Source organism: Anopheles coustani, chromosome 3 (assembly GCF_943734705.1).
Source record: "Anopheles coustani chromosome 3, idAnoCousDA_361_x.2, whole genome shotgun sequence".
In the NCBI taxonomy this organism is placed as follows: Eukaryota; Metazoa; Arthropoda; class Insecta; order Diptera; family Culicidae; genus Anopheles; species Anopheles coustani.
Genome location: NC_071288.1, coordinates 63,153,455 through 63,174,121, shown reverse-complemented (window position 1 = coordinate 63,174,121; position 20,667 = coordinate 63,153,455). Strand labels below are relative to the sequence as shown.

Here is a 20,667-nt window from a genome sequence, read left to right as displayed (position 1 = left end):
GTAAAGATACTTGAGGGTGTTTCCCAAAATATTATCTATAAGTTATAATTTTAAAAATTCATTAAGTTTATTTATTTGTGGTTTCAAAAAATTTCAACCTCCACATCCACAACCTCCTACCAGTTTAGACCAAAAACTATTAATGGGGGTTTACTTTTTGTACATTTTAGTTAGTTTAGTTTTGCTCCTAGATACTAACGTTCCCGGGAAAAAGATGCGGTAAATTTAGTGAATCAAAGCCCAATAATGAAGCCGTATCAAACTGTGAATGGCTAATTCCTATCCAGGTTATTCTAATGCCATATGAGATGATTATGGTTGAATGGTAACAACAAAATCCAAGTTCTAATTATTATCTAAGCTATCAGGCCAAGAGGAACTGTTGGTCACCAAAACCTTAACCTGATAAAAGGCATTACAATCTAGTGAAGAGAATGCAGTAGATTTGCTGCATCTACTCAAAACCTCATACTGGTTGGAAGAGCAATGGCTCAATAGGATGCCTGACTCCAAGACTTATAGCTATTCTCAAAAATACCAGTCAGAAAAGAAGAACTATAGGACACTAAGAGGTCGCTTTGAGAGATGCGTTGTAACACTACTAAAATTCGATATATAACCCACCCCCCAACCCAAAAAAAAACCCGATTATAGAAAGTTACTGAACTGGGTTTCCACAAAATTCAGGTTGATTACCCACTAAATTCCACTATCTTTTCGATGTGGCTTAATAATTCCAGTTTTCTTTGCTAGATTGGATACCGAACAACATACAAAGAATGAGCAACACCAATGGCCTTGTTTTAGTTTGGTAAATGATACTCTTCTCCATTTATCTTACTCGGCTTAATTAGCTTGTGTGGGATCTTATAACATATCTTAAAGTGTGACCATAAGTAAATTGAACCAAGGAAAGCGCGCTGCTGTGGTGCTTCTAGTGACGCCACCCGGAAATTAAAACTGGAGCGCCGGCTGAAAGAGTGACAAGGCCGAGAACCCATTATAAAAAGCAAAAAAAAAAATTATGAGTATTTTTCTTTTGTACAGTTATTCATGACGTTTGTTATAAAAATAGGTTTTTACTATTTAATTGTTACATGTTCTTTTAAATTCGCGTATTTTGTTGTTTGGTTCCTACATTAGCGCCCATATCATGGAATGAGACACCTCTCGCAACCTCCGTCCACTTTCTCGTGCCAAGAACATCTCTAACTGTTCCATCACTTCGTCTTAGATGAAGTTTTGTGATTGCCCAGTATTTTTCGATGGGGCGAAACTCTGAGAAATTTGAGTTTGGTACAAAGTGGGTCTTATTGGCCCTGTAGCACTCTAAGACAACCTTAGAATAATGGCAGATCGAAAAATCGGCAAAAAAAGCATGTGTATGTGCAAATTGTAAAACCGTTACGAAAAAACAGTTTATCCTTCTCCAGGCCAGCAGGTTTCTTCAGGCTATCTGCCCCAGGTGGGTTTCCTCAGTTAACCTGGTGGCTATAACGATCCGACCATTCCCTCAAGCGCGCTTGTTTCTATGGCAACCAATGCAATGCAATGTGATTTTCATGAATGGTAAGTTCATGTATTTCGTTCAAATTTGCGTGAGCCGTACAGGTACCGGTTCAGTAGCAAGTGGAGCACGGACTAGTGTGGATTGTTTGAGCTGTGTGAAATTGTTTTGATTAATTAATAAATTGTCAAGGAATTAATAATGGAGGTAATTGATTTATTTAAAAAAAAAGTTCAGTTATTATTCAGTTATCCTAATACAATTCTTTATTTTTTAGAATAAACGTAAGGGTATTACGAAGACCCAATTCACCCCAGGGAACTTCTTTTGCTCATAGAGGACAATCCCGACGTTGCGCAGGATAAGTGCGTGGGAAGTCCAACATTTTGGAACGCCGTAGCAGGCAAATTAAACCCCCTTGGTCCTCCATCGAAAGATGGAACCGGGTGGAAAAGGGTAAGCGTGTTATATCAAACAAAATATTACCCATATCAATTAACCCATGAATGTTTTTACTTCGTTCCAGGCTTGGCAAGGCTATAAATATGGCCTTAAAAAGAAGCTCGCCCACAACAATCGCGAGTACCAATCAACCGGCGGAGGGCCTTGTTCGATCAAGGCATTTTCGCAGCTCGAGGAGCAGGCCATCGCGATATTGGATTTGAAAAAGGTTGTAATTGGGAACGCTGATGTTCCAGTAATGGGAATGGGTTTTTCCCAATCAGCAACCCCTGCACCATCGCCTGAACCAGTGGTGGATCCAACGGTGGAACCATCGGTGGAACCATCTGCGGATCCATCGATACAACCAACGATGGAACCATCGGTGGATCCGTCAACACCTGCTTCGACGCCAACACGTGGACAAACGCCCCTATCATTGCGGCAAATAGGTGCAGCTAGGCCGAAAAAACGGTCAATAGCCGAGCTGCAATTATTTGAGCAGCGAAAATATAATAGCCTTATGGCTCGAAAAAATGATCTTATTGAAAAACAGTTGAACTTGGAAAAGGAAAAATTTGAGTGGAAGAAGAAAATAGAAAAGGAGAGGCTAGCTCTCGAAAAAGATAGGATCGAGTACTACAAAGTACTAGAAGAAAAAAAAATTGAATTAGAAATAGAAATAGCTAACAAGAAAATTGCCTTGAAACGGGAAGAACTAGAAATAAAAAGACAAAAACAGTAAATGTTTGTTTTTTCGATTATTTTTTAATCGGAATCATTTCCCACATCTTCTAGTAAAGATTGGAAATGGAGGTTCCATTCTATATTATTTTCAACACATATGTTGTGTAAAGCACAACATACATTAATAATTTGTGCACATTTTTGCGGTTCATAATTTAATATTCCATCTACTCCTAACAAGCATCTAAATCTACTCTTGAGCAAACCGATTGTCCTCTCCACTATCATACGTCCAGACGAATGCTTCCTATTAAATTCAGATTCTGGAGACCCTGAATCTGGATCCCTGTAAGGCTCTGGATCAAAAAGACAATCAGTTAATAACATTCTTCACAACTTCTTGTTATAAATGTACCTAGCAATTTATCGTTGAATCCATTTCTGTGTCGATCCATAAAATGCTTGCTTATTGGACTAACCCTCCAAATGTGTGCGTCATGATGCGACCCAGCAAACCGGGCATCGATTGCTCGAATTCGGTTTTTATGATCGCATACCTGGAAATATTAAAATTTTCGATAAAAGCTCATATAATATCATATATCGTTATACTTACTATCATAGCATTTATGCTGTAAAATTTTTTTCGGTTCATATACTGCAATGGCCGTAGCTTAGGTTTTTTTATTTTGATGTGTGTTCCATCTACACACATCACCACATCAGGAAGGCCACTCTTTTGGAAAAAATATTCCTTAGCCTCAATTCGTTCTTCTTCGGTCATAATTAATTTTATCCAGTCGCCCAAAAGGGATTGCATTGGTGGAAGTACATCACGTAGCACCTTCGAGAACGTTGACTGCGCCATTGCAACATGGAAATCTTTTCCAGTTCCATGCTGATATCTTCCTTCACCAAAGTACCGCAAACAAGCTGCTAATTTTTGTTCCTCCGTCAAACCATAATCGGTCCGAGCGGCTATGTGGGGTCCAATCAAGGACACAATATCCATGAAAATATCTTTGGATATCCTAAAGTTTTGTTGAAACCTGAAATGTAAATAGGTTACATTCATGGTCCAAATGAAATTCTTTTCGTTACCTACATTGTATCAGAAAGCTGTTTTGGATTCGAGTTTAACCGAAGCTTTCGCCGATACATATTTAATTTTCTGATGTTTTCAGCATCATTTATGATAGGAAAATGAATAAAATTCATGTTTCGAGCAATTGTAATCTCACAAATCCAAATTCAAAAGTAAACAAACTACAGTAAACAAACGACACGATTGATTTCGGCTGTAAAAATACCGCCTACTGTAACGCCTTCTGTTATACTGTCAAATCGTCGGGAACGACCCTTCCCGGGAACGACCGTTCCCCGGAATAGGGCCGAACATCTTAACTTCCGCGATCAACATTTCTTCTTCCGCTGTACACAACTCATAACCAGGTCAAGCTCAAGTAAAGTTGTCATTGTTACGCGATCCTACCGTTAGGTGACGGTGTCGTAGGTGCGCCGCTGAATTCTGCTGACGATGGGTTTTCGGCACGATGAGCCATGCGAGCTGTGCGGGTTCCGACCTTGGCTGTGTTCTGCTGACGCGATGTTTGCTGGCGGTTTTCGACCTTGGCTAGGTTCTGTTGACGCGATGTTTGCGTTTTCGCCGCGCGCGTTCGCGATGTGTCATGCCCGGCGAGCTTCCGTGGTTGCGGAGTGTTCTCTCTGCTGACGTCGATGTTTGTTGGCGATCTTGGCTGGCGGTTGGTGGCTTGAGGTGGAAGACGGTTGGGGCTAGCTGTTGGACAAGCTGGGTCGCTTCACAAGGAACTCCAACAAGTCGTCCAATGGCATGGAAGCTTGGGTTGTTGCCAAGGTCTTTAAAATTTGGTCCTTCAACCCTGCCAAAAAATGAACCCGTAAATTGCGTGGCCCACATGACTCGTTCGTCATATTATTCCCAGTATACTTCTAAATATTTTTATTTTGTTCAACTTTCTTGCTTACCTTGTTGCAAAGTTTCCACTTGCTCGAAAAGTTCTTCAAATTTTACCAAATCGAGGACGAGGTTAGATTTTACATCCTCTCATAACTTTGCGGAAACTCTGTTAAACTGCTCAGCTGCTTTCCCTACCAGCTTGAGCATTTCTACCTGAATCAGAGGTTCTTCTGAATCTCCAATCGGTATTGTCTTGGCGAACATCTCCGCCAGATATAGGAACTTGTTCAGTTCCTTCGGAGCTCCATTGAACTACGGAATACACTTGATGGCTTCCTCCGTGGGAAATACGAACACAATTTTTTTAATGTTCAAAACCAGGTCAATAACTTTGCTTTGATTGAAAAATTCCAGCTTAAGCACTTATGTGTATACTGCTCTTTCGACGCTTGCAAAGAATTACTCGGCTTGTAACGAGAATAAATGTGCCAAACACTTTTCACTTGGCTTAGGCTAAAGTACACAACTTAATCTTATACTTAACACTAGAACTACCGTGAAACTTTAGCAAAATAAAGATTCCATCGAATGTGTGAAAGTCATGCATTAACATTTGGTAGAATTGTTCAAATTTAAGAAATAAATGTGATTAAAAAAGTACCTGACCAGTCAAAATGACTGTTCCGGTAGTTCTAGTGTTAAACACTTTTTCGGATTTCCCAACTTAAATGGTTACTTATACTTACCTCTTACTTACCAACGGCGTTCCGACTACTTTGTAGCAGTTTTTCCGCTGTCACCAGATGTAGCGGGCTGACTTTCGGAGGGAGTCGTATCGTGTAGTCGGAGGGCGTCTTTCCTTAGATCTTCTTTTTTTCCCTACGCTGAACTAACTCATTTGGCGAAGGCGTTCCGCCAACGGTGATCGATGGGCTGCGCTGTTGATAACGCCCGGTTCCAAGCGTACACTGACCCGTGACCGAAACGCAATGCAAGCAAGATTGCATCGTTTCACCAGTGTCTACCAACAGGGTACACCTATTGTACGAAAATTTTAATTCAATGTTTACGATATTACGAGACAGTTACGCTTACTGTGTGAGCTGCCCCAATTCTCCTTATTGGTTATTGGTATGATCTTGCTGAGTTTCAGTTGCTTCTGCAACGTAGGCATACTGATTTCTTTGGTTCGAGTTGTTTTGATATCCACGACCAGAATTCTTTTGCCAGTACAGAATGTTTGTTCCGCGATTTTTTCTTCTTCAGTGATGGTATCAATTAGTGATGAAAATAACAACTCTTTTTGAGATTTGAAACAGACTGAACAATCATCACGATGATTCGAATCTTTAAGTCACTTCACTCATTCTTACTTAGTACGCGCACCAATTCCCGTCACGGTCGCCATGTGATAGATGGTGGAGGTGATGGACTGGACAGCATGAAGCGAACCTTAAACGCTTAAAATTTTATCGCACAAATGAGTCACGGGCGGATTCTGCTGACCGGACAGCATGAAAACACTTAATGTGTTTCCGGAATACACGATACGGAACGTTGGGAAGCATCGGGCTTTATCTTTGGTAGGAGGACTGATCATTCTTTTTTATACTATAATCTTTCTCTGTTACAATGTTTACTTCAATTTCAATGTCATCTTTTCTTTTCACTCAACTCACACGGCCTTTGCTGATAATTTCTTCCATCCCGAAAGATCTATACTTATCTTATAAGCAATTTTTAAAATAAACCCACCCGCACGGCCTTTCATGATTTTTCTCTTCCGACCCGGAAGATATACATTTGGTATCTTTTCATATGGCTTACAGCTGTTTCCGTTTTATTCGACTCTTCTCCATTTATTTTGTCAACTTCATATCGATCCTTTTTTTGCCTACGATTGTGTGATAGTGTGTTCTTTTGATGCTTTCTATATCTCAATTTTGCAGATGGCTCTCAATTCGCGTTGTTGTTCATTAAATGTTGTTATTCGAATTCCATTATTTCTCCTAGACGTGGATCATCCTTTTGACGCATAGGAACACCGAACATGGCCTAGAAGGGTGTTACTTTATTCGTTCATTTGAGGGGCACCGAGTGGCCAGGCTCAATGGCTTCCTACCGATTACCTTAAACGTTAACTATTATGCACGAAGCGGACTTCCAAACGCAGAGATCTTGATCTCCCTGGCACTTCCAGGTCAGAACTGTCGGCCTTTATTATAAAATGTTGGTTACTTATATACTATTTCGCGAACCCCCGCTGGGTCGATACCCGCCTTCCGCTGCTCAGCCCTACCAAAACGTCCCCGATTTGCCCGAACCGCCACCGCAGCGCTTCCCACGTTTCGAAAGGAAATCAGCTGATGCAGCATTGCCTTAATTTGATTTCCATCGATCGCCGATACACATGTTTCGACAGTAATTAACCTGTTCGGCCAGAATCCCAGCCTAAGCGACGCATTCCTCGATGTAACCCGAATCGCTGCTGTTGGGGTTCCGTGCTTTGGGTGCATACATGCGCGCGTTGATGCATCGCTAAATCGGTGTTCGCGATCTTCAGTGTTTGGCTGACACGTGGCTTTGATGCGCACACGATGTAACCCGATGTAACCGTTTTGCTGACGCGTGGTCCGACTTCCGTGATGACGATTCTGCCTTCCACGCACGGCTCGCTAGCTGCTGCTGCTGCGTGGTGGTGGGGACAGCCGCTGACTTCCAGGGTTTTGCTGACACCGTGTTTTCGTGCTTTGGGTTGCGTTGGTCGATGTTTGTGTGGCGCGGGTGGGGGTGGCGGTTGCGCGGGTTCGGAGTATTGCGATAATACGTCGTGTTTCCCATAGTTGGTTGAATTTCTCCGTGGGGACGGGAAGAGCTGGTGTTTATAGGCTTCGGTCGGGAAGGACTGGAGGAGGCAGGGTGGTGGACCAGCTGGGTCGGTCGCTTTACATTCGTCAATCGTCGTCACTCGCATGCATCCATTGTTGAATATTGGGAACATGTTGGTAACATTACTTAGGACAATCGATCTTCAGTTTGACCAACATTTCGATGATGACATGATTAACCCGTTCTACTTGGTCGATGCCTCGTCACCTCCACATGTACCCTTCAAAACCGAGTGATGTGGACGCGGCTCCTTTGTCACTGATAACTCGTAGTGGATTTCCGTAACCTACGGTGCGCCGGTAGGTGTTCGGTATGCGCGTGTTGCTGCGTCGGTAGCCCTCGGTCGATGGCAGGCCAGATCGGATCACACTATAAAAAAAACAGTTGGATTGTTGTTTCCTTAAGCCTTAAGTAAGGCCGAGCAATTCTGGTATTTGATTAGGTAGGAACCATTGAGCCATCGATCTGCTTCCTCATGGTGTCGTTCGCTTCGTTAAGCACTAAGATACCTTATACCATTTCCACTATCGGCATGTTAGTTTCTGCAATCTCGTAGGAGTATTCTCCGTGTTTTTCGTTGAGGATGTTGTCAACGTAGTGGTTACTGGAGATGTTTTACAGCTTTGATGTTTCGCAGATTGTTCGTTTGGCAATTCTCGGGCACTCACTTGTTATCACATATAGGGTGCCTTCGTTTCGAATAGCTTCACGGGCAGTTGGATGTGTTCCGCATGGTTCGTAACTTGTGTGGAATGTTCCTAAAAACCTTTCACTGGATTGCAGTGTGGAGGGTCGCTTATTGGAGGCGCGCATCGTCGAACTGTGTTGATGTTGGAATGAACGAGGCTTGGTTTTTCTAGCAGCGCAACGATCAGACTAGGCTTCCTTCTTTCGTTCGTTCTTTATGTTATACTAATTAGTCGGTTCGTACAAATGGATTAGTTGACATCATTTGGTTTCCCGATTGGTTAAATTTGAATTGCCCTACTTGCACTTCGGTCTGTTATGTATGTATGTTATGTTATGTTATGTTACACATGTTACATGTCGCATCGTTATGCGCTCGATTTCACCTGGTGGTTCTTTCACTTTGGATGTTTATGTTATTGTAAGTTCTTCTGCGCGAGGCGTTGGCGGCGGTCATGTTACTTGTTATTGTTTTCGCGTGGTCGCGCTGCACTTACGGGTTGCGCTGGTTTTGCTTCGATGGGCGTTGTGAACAGAAAGTCGAGCGGCCAGGCAGAATAGCTCCTAACGACTTTCACCTTACGTCGCTAAAACTTAAAGGATTGCAACTAGCGGACTTAAAAGACCTCAAATAAAACGCGACGCGCGAGTTGATCTTACTCCTGGCCCCTCCAGGTCAAAATTGCGAACCTTTATTCAACAGTTGATTGTTCTTATATACTAAAGCCATCCCTGTTGTCCCATCAGCTCTCCGCCTCCTTCCCCTGGTCATCACCTCACCTAAGCCTCAACTTCGCCGCTTCGTCTTCCGCATTCCAGAATGGAAAACATTCCTCGGTTTCCGCGATGCCTCTATGATGTTTTGTCATCAGCTGTGCTTGGGTTGAACAACATCTTAACTTCCGCGATCAACATTTCTTCTTCCGTTGTACTCAACACGTAATCAGGTCAACTCGTAACCAGGCCGAGCTCGTTGTCATTGTTATGCGATCCTACCGATCGGTGCTTGCGTGTCGTAGGTGCGACGCTGCATTCTGCTGACAATGGGTTTTCGGCCACGCTGAGCCATGCGAGCTGTGCGGGTTCCGACCTTGGCTGTGTTCTGCTGACGCGATGTTTGCGCTTTCGCGATGTGTCATGCCCAGCGAGCTTCCGTGGTTGCGGAGTGTTCTCTCTGCTGGCGTCGATGTTTGTTGGCGATCTTGGCTGGCGGTTGGTGGCTTGAGGTGGGAGACGGTTGGAGTTGGCTAGCTGTTGGGCCAGCTGGGTCGCTTCATCCCCCCACACTTACTTACACTCGAGCTCAAAGATCTATCTAGAAGAGAAAGATCTGAGCTAGCTGCACGGCGGTGCCTAGCGACACGGCTGGTTTTAGCTGTAGTCAGGTCCTGTGGGTCGCTGCATCCCCCCACACTTATTCGAGCTCGAGAACGGTCTTGGAGAGAGAGTTCTAGCGCTGCTGTACAGGGATGGTCCAAGTCGTCCTTCGTTGGGCTTCAGCTACCGATGCACTGTTCGTCGTGATGCGTCGTGATCTTCCTTCAAGCGTCCTTCAAGGAATATTGTGTAGCCCGTCTTCTACAATTCCGGCTGCATACGTTTCCAGATTGTCGAGAGTCAGATTGCGCTTTTGTGGTAGCGTACGTTGGGGCTTTCGGGGAAGTCCTGCCCTTTAATGACGGCGGCAAATCACCTCACGTTGCTTAATACTAAGGTACCATATTAATAATATAATGACAATTCTGCATTTTGTCGGTTTCTTCTTACTGTAAGATTACAATGTATTTGGTCCTTCGCGTTCTATCGCGGTTTTGTTATTCTAAGTTCTTATTTTTTTGCTTTTCTGAAACTATTCTATTGGTGGGTGTCCGTGGTTTGCCCTCCTTCCTATAATACTGAGCAACGATCGCTCCTTCGCTATTTTGAGCGGTATCTTACTTATTCTGCCTCATGCTACTCGACTAGGAAGGGGTTCCGGGAGTTGCACCCACTTATACGTTCCTTGGTATTCGAACCCGTTCAGCTTCCTAGGATTTAAGCATTTTTCTATCCCTATCGTACGCTAATCTACTATGGGTATCGAATGGCTCTGGGAGTTGAACCCATCACTAAGACAATCGTTAATTAGAGCCTGTTCGATTCCCTAGGATTTATGCGCTGTTCCTAAATATTCCTAACTGAGCATTGTTGGCTCCTTCGCTATTTGCGGTATTTAAGATTTAAGATTTCTATCCGATGTTAATCAACTATGGGTATCGAATGGCTCTGGGAGTTGAACCCATCACTAAGACATTCCTTGTTTCGAGCCTGTTCGTTTCCCTAGGATTTAAGCATCTCGGTCCCTAACTATCCCTACTTGAGCATCTTTGGCTCATTTGTGTTTTCATTTCGCGTCCTACTGTCCCTAACTATCCCTATATGAGCATCTTTGGCTCCTTCGCTATGTTTGAGCGGTATGTAATCTTATTTTCTCTGCCTCTTCATTACCTTAATCTCTCTTTAGGGGAGGATGTCTATCTTCTGTTTTGTGTTTTTGTTTTTCTACCTCATTCATTACCCTAAACTTAGTTCATGATTCCTCGTTTGAGAAGAATATTTATAACTACAATATTCTCTATGCGAACACCCCTTTGAATCTTCTTTCCTAGAACCTAGTGGTAGTTAGTGAACTTTAATTTCCTCTAGTTTGCGCCCTTCTTATTTTCTTTCAATTTTTTTCAAATTCGAATTTTTCAATTTAATTGTACCTTTTCGTTTCTCCATATATTTTTTTTATTTTTATTTTTTAATTTTTTTATTTTTTTTATGTTTTTTTATGATCAATATTATTATTATTAGTTTTATGATATATATAATAATTTTTTTTTCCTTTTTTTTTAGTTGGTATTGTTTTCTTTCTTAGTTACATTATTTTCTTTCTTAGTTAATAATTAAAAAGGGTTTTTCTTTTGTTTATCTTTTGGTCAAAAACAATGGTCTTCCACATTTATTCTATGATTCTTTCCTTCCAGGGATCTTAGTGGTGCTTCTCCAGGGCGGCGTCTTCTTTATCCCTCCAGGGATTTGGTTATCAGCTGATAACCGTCGTCCGCTAAAATCGCGTACGCCTGCCGGATACGCATGTATCCGGCGGCGTATTGTCTCGCCGACTCCACTAGGGTCCTCGGTGGCTCCAACTCCGGGTGGTTCCGGAGGAGTTCGAGCACCTCTCCCAGTGCCTCGCGGTATTCCGTCTCGGTGGGTACGGGGTACTTTCCCAAACGCCTGTCATCCTTCGGACCCTCTGCTGCTTCTAGGGTGTTGTAAACGCGTTCGAGGGTGTCCATGGTACTTTTGTTTCTGAATGATCTGCGCCTCTTGCTCCTCATTAGATAGTTCCTTCCTAATCGATTACGTTCTTCCCTATCCCTCCTACTTTTCCTTGCAAAGCGTTTCTGATGTTATCGTACATTCATCACCTGAAACATTTTTTGCTTTGGTTTCCTGTCTAACTTCTCACCGTTCTCACGAGACTCACATTCTCGTGTTTGAATGTCCTCATTCGACGGGAGGTTTTTTTCTTCAATGACTATTTTAGTGGTTGCTGATTCTTTTACTTGTTCTTTCTCACTAGGTGCTTGCATAGTTGTTCTTTCATTTTTGTGTTTTATCACTCTCTTTGCCTGGGCAGTACCCTTTGGTTTTGCCTCGCTGGTTGGAGCCAGTACTTCCGATGTAACTTCTACCGGCGCTTGATTAAATGGTTCGCACGGTTCGGGTACTGGTAGAAAAAAATGCACTGTGGGTAAAGTGTTGTTTACTTTATGGCGCTGACGCCGCTTGCAAAACCAGGCCACCAAATACGCTGCAATAGCAATGGTCGCCAAAACGGGGCCCGTTACCCAGGGTTTTTCCAGTGGTGCATACACAATATTTTGCAATGTTGTTCTTTGGTGTTCTAAATTGTGAACTGCAACACCGAGTTGGAACAATTGTCGCTGGTCAGTAAAGGAGTATTTTTCGGCCGACAAGTTTGATGCTTTCACACGCTCTACTTCGATTCCCGCTAAACTGATTCTTGGAATGTTGATTGTTTCTTGCGTAAGTGTACTCTCTTCTCCCGCATCCGATTCTTCCTTATAGTGAATATCGATACTAGGCGTGTGCACGGATGTACCGCGGTTTAGTTGTATTATTCCGCTCCCCTTGATTCTTTGTTGGGTGTTGGTCTGGTTTATAATAGTGGTAAAAATAACTAACTTGGGTGAAAAATACATCCATTGGTTGGCTACCCATGTTTCTATCCATATGTCGTGTGCAATTCTGATTCCTTTACTAGCGCAACTTTCTGCGCTACTGTTGGTCAGCCGAGCAGGGAAACAGTCTAAACTATTTTCCATTGATTGTGGGGCCCGGTTCACATTAGAAATTCTTAATTCTCCTAACATTTGGCATTTGTTTAACTCTTCCTCTGTAAGTGTATATCCTAATTTATCTCCCTCTCTTGTGAGTATTACATTCTTAGGTCCGTATGCTGCTAGGGGCGATGTCCTCGTTGTTTATACTGCTAGGGGCGATATCATCATTGCTTAGTTGTGCTTGCTGCTAGGGGCGATGTCCTCATTGCCGAATAACCAGTTGCCAGCATCGCGTAGTTTTCTTTGTAGACATATGTTTGATTGTTGTCATCATTGTCTTGTTGCTCGCTTGTCAAAGTTCGTCACTTTTGGGGTTTTTCTTTTCATCGTCGTAGCACTGTCGCACTTGTTAAAGTTCAGGTTCCTTCACTTTTCGAGTTCTTTCAGTTTCTTTCCTTCCGTGTAAAAAGGTTCCTTTTCTTTCAGTGTTATCTTCACCCCCTTTGTTTTTCTTTCAGACCCGTTTTTTTTCTGAGAAATGAAGATTACGATTTGTTACTTTGGTTTTGTACTATAAGTAGCTACATTTATAGCAGCCTTTTTCCGATGTGTTTTATCGCCTTTAGGCGGCGGATTATCTGTGCTGCACCCCGGGGGTGTATGTCCTCCGCCGTTATGAGGCCGAAGTTTCTTCTTATGTCGGCCAACTCTGCCGAGTACACCTCCTTCAGTCTTTGCTCATCCAGCGCTAGAATTAGGTGGCACGTACGGATCCACATGAACTGTGTCTTGCGACACAGCGCCTTTGTGTCTTGTTGGATGAAGTGGAATCTTGGCATTTTTTTTTTAATGATTTGAACGTATGAATCTTTTAGGTTTCACGCTATTTTTGTTTGTGGTGGCCGTTCACGTTTTGCATTCTTTTATATCAATTTGATTCGTTTTGTTTTTTGTTTTTTTTTTACGTTAATCGTTCCAATGGTAATCACCTTCTTCGTATCCGCTATCGTTGTCCTTCTCATTCTGTGTTCTGATATACCTTTCCACTTGCCTTGAGAAAAGGTGTGTTCTCATAATGTAGAATTCCAACCTTTCGTTGGTAACGTTTTGTGCCCACAATTGTTCGATTTCAATTAAAACATCTCTTAAACTGTCTCTAAATTGTTCATTGTTAATTTCACTTAATAACAGTCTGGCCTCGTCTATTAACACTGCCAACGTGTCGTATAAGTCTTTTGTGAACGAGTCGTATAATGCATCCATTGTTACTATGTTCTTTTTTTTTGTTACGGGTTCACTCGATAACACGCCTTAATCTTCCCATTCCATTTCACTTGCGTATCCACTTTCTTCCTCCAATATTGTTTTTGTTGTCAAAATCACTCTTAGTAACCGAAAAATAAGTGTGCAGAGCACTGGTTGTTGCTGCCAATAATTGTGAGCAGTTTCCTTTGTACCGGTTTAAATCGTTTGAAGAAATTCCTTGATCTCTGGCACTTGTACACTTTCCACAAGTTTTTCGGTCTCATCAATGAGAAAGTTAAACATCAGATGCTCCTGCATTTTTGTGGTGTTTTTTTTCACTTTGTTCACTATTCACACTCTCGCGCTTTGGTCCACTATTGCTCGTATTGTTTGTTTTCTCAGTATGGCTTTATAGACTTTCCATAAGCCGAACAACAGCTGTAGTACACATATTACAATCAGTATCTATAACTTCCAATCATGTTGTTGGTGCGCCTCTGTGTGATATTCCAGTGTGTTCATAACACTAACTTAGGCATCTCCAGTTATTCTTGGTTTGTGACTTGACATGCACATTTTTATTAAGCATGCGGAATTAACTTCCAACTTTCTTAATTCTTTACGTATTATGCACTCATCCATTAATATTTTGTTTTTGCTTTTTAGCTTTTCATGGTCTTCTTTTTCTTTTTATTTTGTTTGTTTTATACCATGTTTGTTGTATGTTTAGTGCTTCGTACTATTCATTTACTCCATTCTCCAGCATTGCTTAATACTTGCACGTCCTTTTTGTCACTCGTGACTGCAGATTATTGTCACGGTCGCCATGTAATATTATAATATATCTACGCGTGAACTTCCGGCATCACGGTTGCCCTGATATATTACATATTTTCTTCACTCCTATTTCTTATGATAATATATCTACACGTGAACTTTCGGCATCACGGTTGCCATGATATATTATCTTCTTTCTGTTACTTCAATTAGCAGCCTCACTGCTGCCTGTAGAATGCCCTTTACTCGTAGTGGACTAATCACTATGCACCTGTAAGAAACCCATCGTTCCTCCTTCTCGAGACTTTGTCCCGAAATAAAACACAAGTGTGGTTTCGTTTCTATAGTTGCCTAAACTGATCGAACTGTGCCTTTTGTCTATTCTTCACTATAACTTCTTTGCTGTCTGTAACTCCATCCTTGAACGGGGACGGAACTGAGCCTTAGCTCAGTTCTAAACTGAGATTTCACTATATCAAGGTTTCTGCAGAACTGAGTGTCGTGAACTGAGGCTTCTACTGAACTGAGACTTGTTCGATCAATCTTTGGTCCTTTATTTATAGTACAATTTCTTCCTTAAGTTTAACATTTCTTTTTGGATTATTTCTAATGGGTTCCCACGGGTCGTGTTCGGAATTTCTAAGAATTTTGATAGAGAAAATAATTTTGAATTTAACACTTTTGTTTGTCTGAATTTTGATTGGTCGTTTATAGATTTAATATCGATTTACTGTCTGGCTAACTTCCTGTTTACTTAATTATGATTGGTTAGTTTGGTTAATATGATCCTACACGTGCCTACCATGATCGAACATGTTCGTTTGCCTAACTTGGGGTTCATTATTTTACCTGAAAGTGTGGGAATCCATGCATTGTATTTGAATGCGTTTCTAAACGTTCTTTTGCCCTTGAACTAAATATGTTGTTTATTGGCGCGATTGCATGTGCACCCGAAATCGTGAGAATTATCTCGCGGTGTTATTGAGACGAGTCGTATGCTACCTAGGGGCGTATGCACTTGAAAGCGTGGGAACACGCATTCCCAACTACGCATGCATTGCTTCTTTAACATTCGGTTTATTGCGCATAGTTATTTTGGTTTTTTCGTGGTTGAATTTATTATCGGTACACAATATCAGGTTACAATATGCGTACATGCCCGTTTGGCTTTGATTGTGATTACGTTGCATCTTTGCGTTTGAACAGGAAGTCGAGCGGCCAGGCAGAATGGCTCCTAACGACTTTCACCTTAACTTCGCGAAAACTTAAAGGATTGCAACTAGCGGACTTAAAAGACATCAAATGAAACGCGACGCGCGAGTTGATCTTACTCCTGGCACCTCCAGGTCAAAATTGCGAACCTTTATTCAACAGTTGATTGTTCTTATATACTAAAGTCATCCCTGTTGTCCCTTCTTCTCTCCGCCCTCTCCCCTTGGTCATCATTGCACCTAAGCTTTCACTTCGCCGCTTCGTCATCCGCATTCCCGGATGGAAACAGTCCTCGGTTTCCGTGATGTCTCTGGGATGCTTTGCCATTAGCTGTGCTTGGGTTGAACAACATCTTAACTTACGCGATCAACATTTCTTCTTCCGCTGTACACAACTCATAACCAGATCAAGCAAAGGGGGTCCGCGACAGCCGAGCGGTAGCGCCGGTTAGAAAATCGGCCCATGAGCGCCGAGGCTCAGCACCTCGACGGCAAGGGTTCGAATCCCAACCGAGACCGGACCCTCCCCTGTACGAGAGGACTGACTATCCACGTACAACAGGGAAACAAGTCTCGTAAGCCCTTAACGGGCAGGCATGACCAAGAGGTCGTTACGCCAAGAAGAAGAAGAACCAGATCAAGCCCGTTGGCATTGTTACGCGATCCTACCGTTCGGTGACTGTGTGTCGTAGGTGCGACGCTGCATTCTGCTGACAATGATTTTTCGGCAACGTTGAGCCATGTGAGCTGTGCGGGTTCCGACCTTGGCTGTGTTCTGCTAACGCGATGTTTGTTGGCGGGTTTCGACCTTGGCTGGGTTTTGCTGACGCGTTGCGCTTTCGCCGCGCGCGTTCGTGATGTGTCATAGCGAGCTTCCGTGGTTGCGGAGTGTTCTTTCTGCTGACGTCGATGTTTGTTGGCGATCTTGGCTGGCGGTTGGTGGCTTGAGGTGGGAGACGGTTGGAGTTGGCTAGCTGTTGGGCCAGCTGGGTCGCTTCACGGGTTCCAGAATAGCCAATCGTAAGCCATCGAGTTTCGTCCAGACTCCACGCACATTCTGGTAATAAACCAGTACGGAGTCGGAAGAGCGGGTGACTTGACGAGGACCAGTGCGACAATGTCCGTCCGTTTCGATGACAACGGTGTATGTATTACTAGCAGCGGGCAAGTGCGGAGCAGGAGTCGAAGGAAGCGCAGTCGAGATGGGTCTTATTTGACATGCGACACCAGACGAAGGCAGTGCACGCTACGCAACAACATTAGCCGTGAAGTTCAGTTCGTTCCGTCGAGCAGGAGGCTGATCAACGGCATCAGGCGAGTTGATCGGTCGAACCATCGGTGGTGACGGGTGCTGGCTCGGACGCCAAACCGGCTGAGGTGCATCTGAAGGCCGGTCGATAAACTCGCGGAAAGCTATTCCCCGCGGCCCCGTGGCTGGTAACAACGCAGTCCCAATCAGTTGAACGGGGACCCCATGTCGGTACGACACGAAGGTAAGTGGACGTGAGGATTCGTGATCATGTCGCACCTAACGTCGCACAATCACATTTGCGCACAACCTGCGTCGTAACCAGGGTCCGGACGTCCTCATCCGTCATGTCCGGAGCGAAACGGCTAAGATAAATCCAGGAACGTCCCACCTGAGGGATGGTACGAATGTTGGGCGGTGGAATGGTGGTACCGAGAGCCATCGATGTATCGCGATGGTGGGGCCGGGGTGGCGACGGGCGGCGACCGGTTGATCAGGCGACTGTACCGTTGGCACTTTTGTGTGACGGCAATGTCTTCCGTTCTAGAAATCGTGCCCAAACATTCTATTCCGCGAGATTGTTTCTTCAAACTCGCGTTTCACATCAAGGCACCGCTGCCACGCCTCCGATTGTGCCTAAACCGAGCAAAAAAATGAGGCACCACATAGTTATTTTGCCCATTGGCTTTTCGTCCTCATATATACACTGTGTGTTCCATTTTTATAATTCAAATTTGCGATTACTATCGTCACTTTTCACGCTTATAGTGTGGACATTGTTTTCACTTATAGTCTTATTTTCACTCAATGTTTATCGTTGAAGCTCGTATATTTTTAATGCTTGTTTTTTGGCGGTTTTTACAAAGAATTTGTATGCATATTTTAAACACTGGATCAGTATGATTGCTGTCACCAAAATCAAAAGAATGTTGAGCTTGAGCTCATGTGCTACGTGCATTTCTGTGTGTACTTCCTGATTTTGCAGAATTGTAATGTCTTTTGTTCCAGCGACATCAGCCTGCGGTTTTGATGATTTTCCTCCCATTTTGCCAATTTTTAAAGTTTATCACTTCACTCCGTAGATTGCTGATTTAAATCACGGTCGCCATGTGGTGGATATACGGTATCCATAACTCGTGGTCACCATTTATCTACGAATACTGCGTGAAACCATTTGCGGTCGCGCACTGTTCGAAACGGAGGATTTATGTCATCGTGTAGACTGAACTTAGATGAAAACTCAGAATTTTTAGTTTACTGGATGCGCGATTGGCATTACGACCACGTCCGATCAGAGTCCACCGAACAGTTCTGTTGTCTATTCGGCTTCGATTTATTTATACTGTTTCTTAAGGCTAGTTTACAGGTAGTTGGATAAGTGTTGATTTTGAGGCTAACCTAGTTTACAAAATTTGTTTGTCGGTTCTATAAATGCTGGTTGGTAAAAAACGTTTGCGCGCATCGTTCCCGCCGTGGGTCATGCTTACTTGGCTCAAATGCCCAAACCCGCTGGTTCCCTGTTTTTCATGCACCGGCTTGCCATGGGTCATATTACTTAGGTGCAATGCTCCCGCACAATTGTGTCGCAACTTGTTTGCGCTGCATCGCTGGGTGCGTCGATCTATCAATTTGCATAGAGGGCAGTTTTGGGTGTTTTTCTGTTGGTTCTGAGTTGGGGTTTTATCGAAATGGGTTTTGTTTGTTTTGTGGCGGTGTCATCTGATCTTGCTGTTTTCGAGACTTAGTGCATAACATTCGATTATGAAACGGAGAGTTCATTGTGCTTTCCACGCTCAGCAAAAACGCGGTACTTCTGGGGTGGTGGATTTTGTGCTGTATAGCATAGACATGCTACAATATTTTTGTTTCTTTCTTGTGATTATATTTTTCTTTCGTAAAATGAATTTTAAACAAAGTATTACATTTTTCAAACAAACTACTCCATTTTTCTTCATTTGTTTTACTTCTCTTCTTCAAAGGTCTTTTTTTCACTCCCTCGGTCTCTCTTCTCTCCATCGGTTCCTCTCTTAATCCCTCCAGGGATTATTTGATTAATGAGTAGCCCTCGTCCGCTACTATGGCGTACGCCTGCCGGATACGCATGTAACCGGCGGCATACGGCCTTGCCGACTCCACTAGGATCGGCGATGGCTCCAGCTCCGTGTGGTTCCGCAGGAGTTCGATCAAGTTTCCAAGTGCCTCCTTATATTCCGCCTCCCTGGCGACGGGATACTTCCCCCAGCGTCTGTCGTCCTTCGGTCCTTCTTCCGCTTCCAGCGCGTTGTATGCGGTCTTAAGGGTATCCATTTTTACTCTGAATCATTTTCACCCCGTGCATCCCATTTAATAGTTCTTTCCTGACCATTGCTTTCTTCCCTCTCCCTCCTACTTTTCGTTGCAAAGTGTTTCTGGTGTTATCGTATGTTCATCACGTGAAACGGTTTTTGCTTTGAGAAGTCAGACAGGAAATCAAATTTCTCGTGTGAACAATATTCTTGTATCGGCATGTTCTCATCAGACGGAAGTGTTTTTTCTTCAATGACTATTTTATCGGATGCTATTTCTTTTACCTGTACTTTCTCGCTAAGTGCCTGCATAGCTGTTTTTGCATTTTGTGCGTTTATACCTCTCTTCGCCTGTGCCGTTTCCTTTGGTTCTGCCTTGTTTACCGTTGGAGCCAGCACTTCCGATGTAACTTCTACCGGTGCTTGATTGAGTGGCTCGCATGGTTTGGGTTCTGGTAGCAAAAAATGCGCTGTGGGTAAAGTGTTGTTTTCATTACGGTGCTGACGCCGTTTGGATAACCAGACCACCAAATAAGCTGCAATAGCAATGGTTGCTAACACGAGGCCCGATAACCATGGTTTCTTCAATGGAACGTAAACAAGAGTTTGCAATGTTGTTCTTTGTTGTTCTATATTGTGAACTGCGGCACCAAGTTGGAACCATTGCCGCTGATCGGCAAAGGATTATTTTTCGGCCGAAATGTTTGTTGCTTTCTAACACTCTACTTTGATTCCCGCCCCGCTAGGCAGCTCGAAATATCGTTCTCAAAACGTCCTCCGCGCGAACAAACGTCCTCCATTTTTGTATGGGGATGAAACAAAAGGAGGACGTTTTTCGAGCAATCGTCCTCCTTGTCCTCCTCACCATACAAAACTGCTCGATGTTTGTGTCATGGAGGACGTTTTTGAGGACGATTTGCTCGAAATTGCCTAGCGGGGCTAAACTGAGTTTTGAAATATGGATTGTTTGTTCCATGGATTATTAGGCTTTTCATGCAGACTGTCCGTTTGCCTTGCCATTGGCACTTGTTGCTGCAACAATTGCACCATTTGGTAGATTATTGCGTTATCACCGCTTAAGGATTCCGACGTGAGCATCTCACCACTACTGCTGGAGGCGCCGGGACCCTAGCGCCTTCTTAGTGGCAGCCGATCAAGCCATTGTTTTTACAACGATACGATTTTGTTAAATTGAACTAGAGAGTGGGCATACAGCTGCCTTATATTTCGACAGCCCGCTGCCGTATGAACTTCATAATTTAAGGAACATTTTTGGAATCCGATTTGTGGGATGATGCTTCGGATATTTTTCGGATAAGCTGCGAGATCGACTTACTCCGTTGAAGGTCCGTTGTTAAGAGAGCGTATTTATTACGTGCTACTTACGAACTAAGGTCAAATGAACATTGTTAG

At 43.4% G+C, this 20,667-nt stretch overlaps 2 protein-coding genes across 2 annotated transcripts; one reads left to right on the top strand and one right to left on the bottom strand.

Moving 5' to 3' along the window:
* The first annotated feature begins 1,562 nt into the window (after positions 1–1,562).
* LOC131264939 (uncharacterized) lies at positions 1,563–2,836 on the top strand. Its single transcript, XM_058267205.1, has 3 exons — positions 1,563–1,569; positions 1,797–1,963; positions 2,034–2,836. Exons 1-3 carry the CDS (start codon positions 1,563–1,565, stop codon positions 2,691–2,693), a joined length of 834 nt encoding a protein of 277 aa, XP_058123188.1. The 3' UTR covers positions 2,694–2,836.
* Positions 2,717–17,411, bottom strand: LOC131264928 (putative nuclease HARBI1). The gene is made up of 4 exons (XM_058267194.1): positions 17,254–17,411; positions 3,252–3,684; positions 3,033–3,192; positions 2,717–2,991 (listed from the first exon to the last, which is right to left on the bottom strand). Exons 1-4 carry the CDS (start codon positions 17,409–17,411, stop codon positions 2,717–2,719), a joined length of 1,026 nt encoding a protein of 341 aa, XP_058123177.1.
* Positions 17,412–20,667: the final 3,256 nt, after the last annotated feature.

Excerpts from the sequence above, each read along its gene's own strand:
- LOC131264939 (XM_058267205.1), top strand. Across the intron at positions 1,964-2,033 it reads ATGGAACCGGGTGGAAAAGG|GCTTGGCAAGGCTATAAATA; the intron begins GTAAGCGTGTTA and ends ACTTCGTTCCAG.
- LOC131264928 (XM_058267194.1), bottom strand. The coding sequence starts at position 17,411 with ATGGCTCTCGGTACCACCATTCCACCGCCCAACATTCGTACCATCCCT. Across the intron at positions 3,685-17,253 it reads CGCAAATGTGATTGTGCGAC|GTTTCAACAAAACTTTAGGA; the intron begins GTTAGGTGCGAC and ends TTTACATTTCAG. Across the intron at positions 3,193-3,251 it reads ACAGCATAAATGCTATGATA|GTATGCGATCATAAAAACCG; the intron begins GTAAGTATAACG and ends TAATATTTCCAG.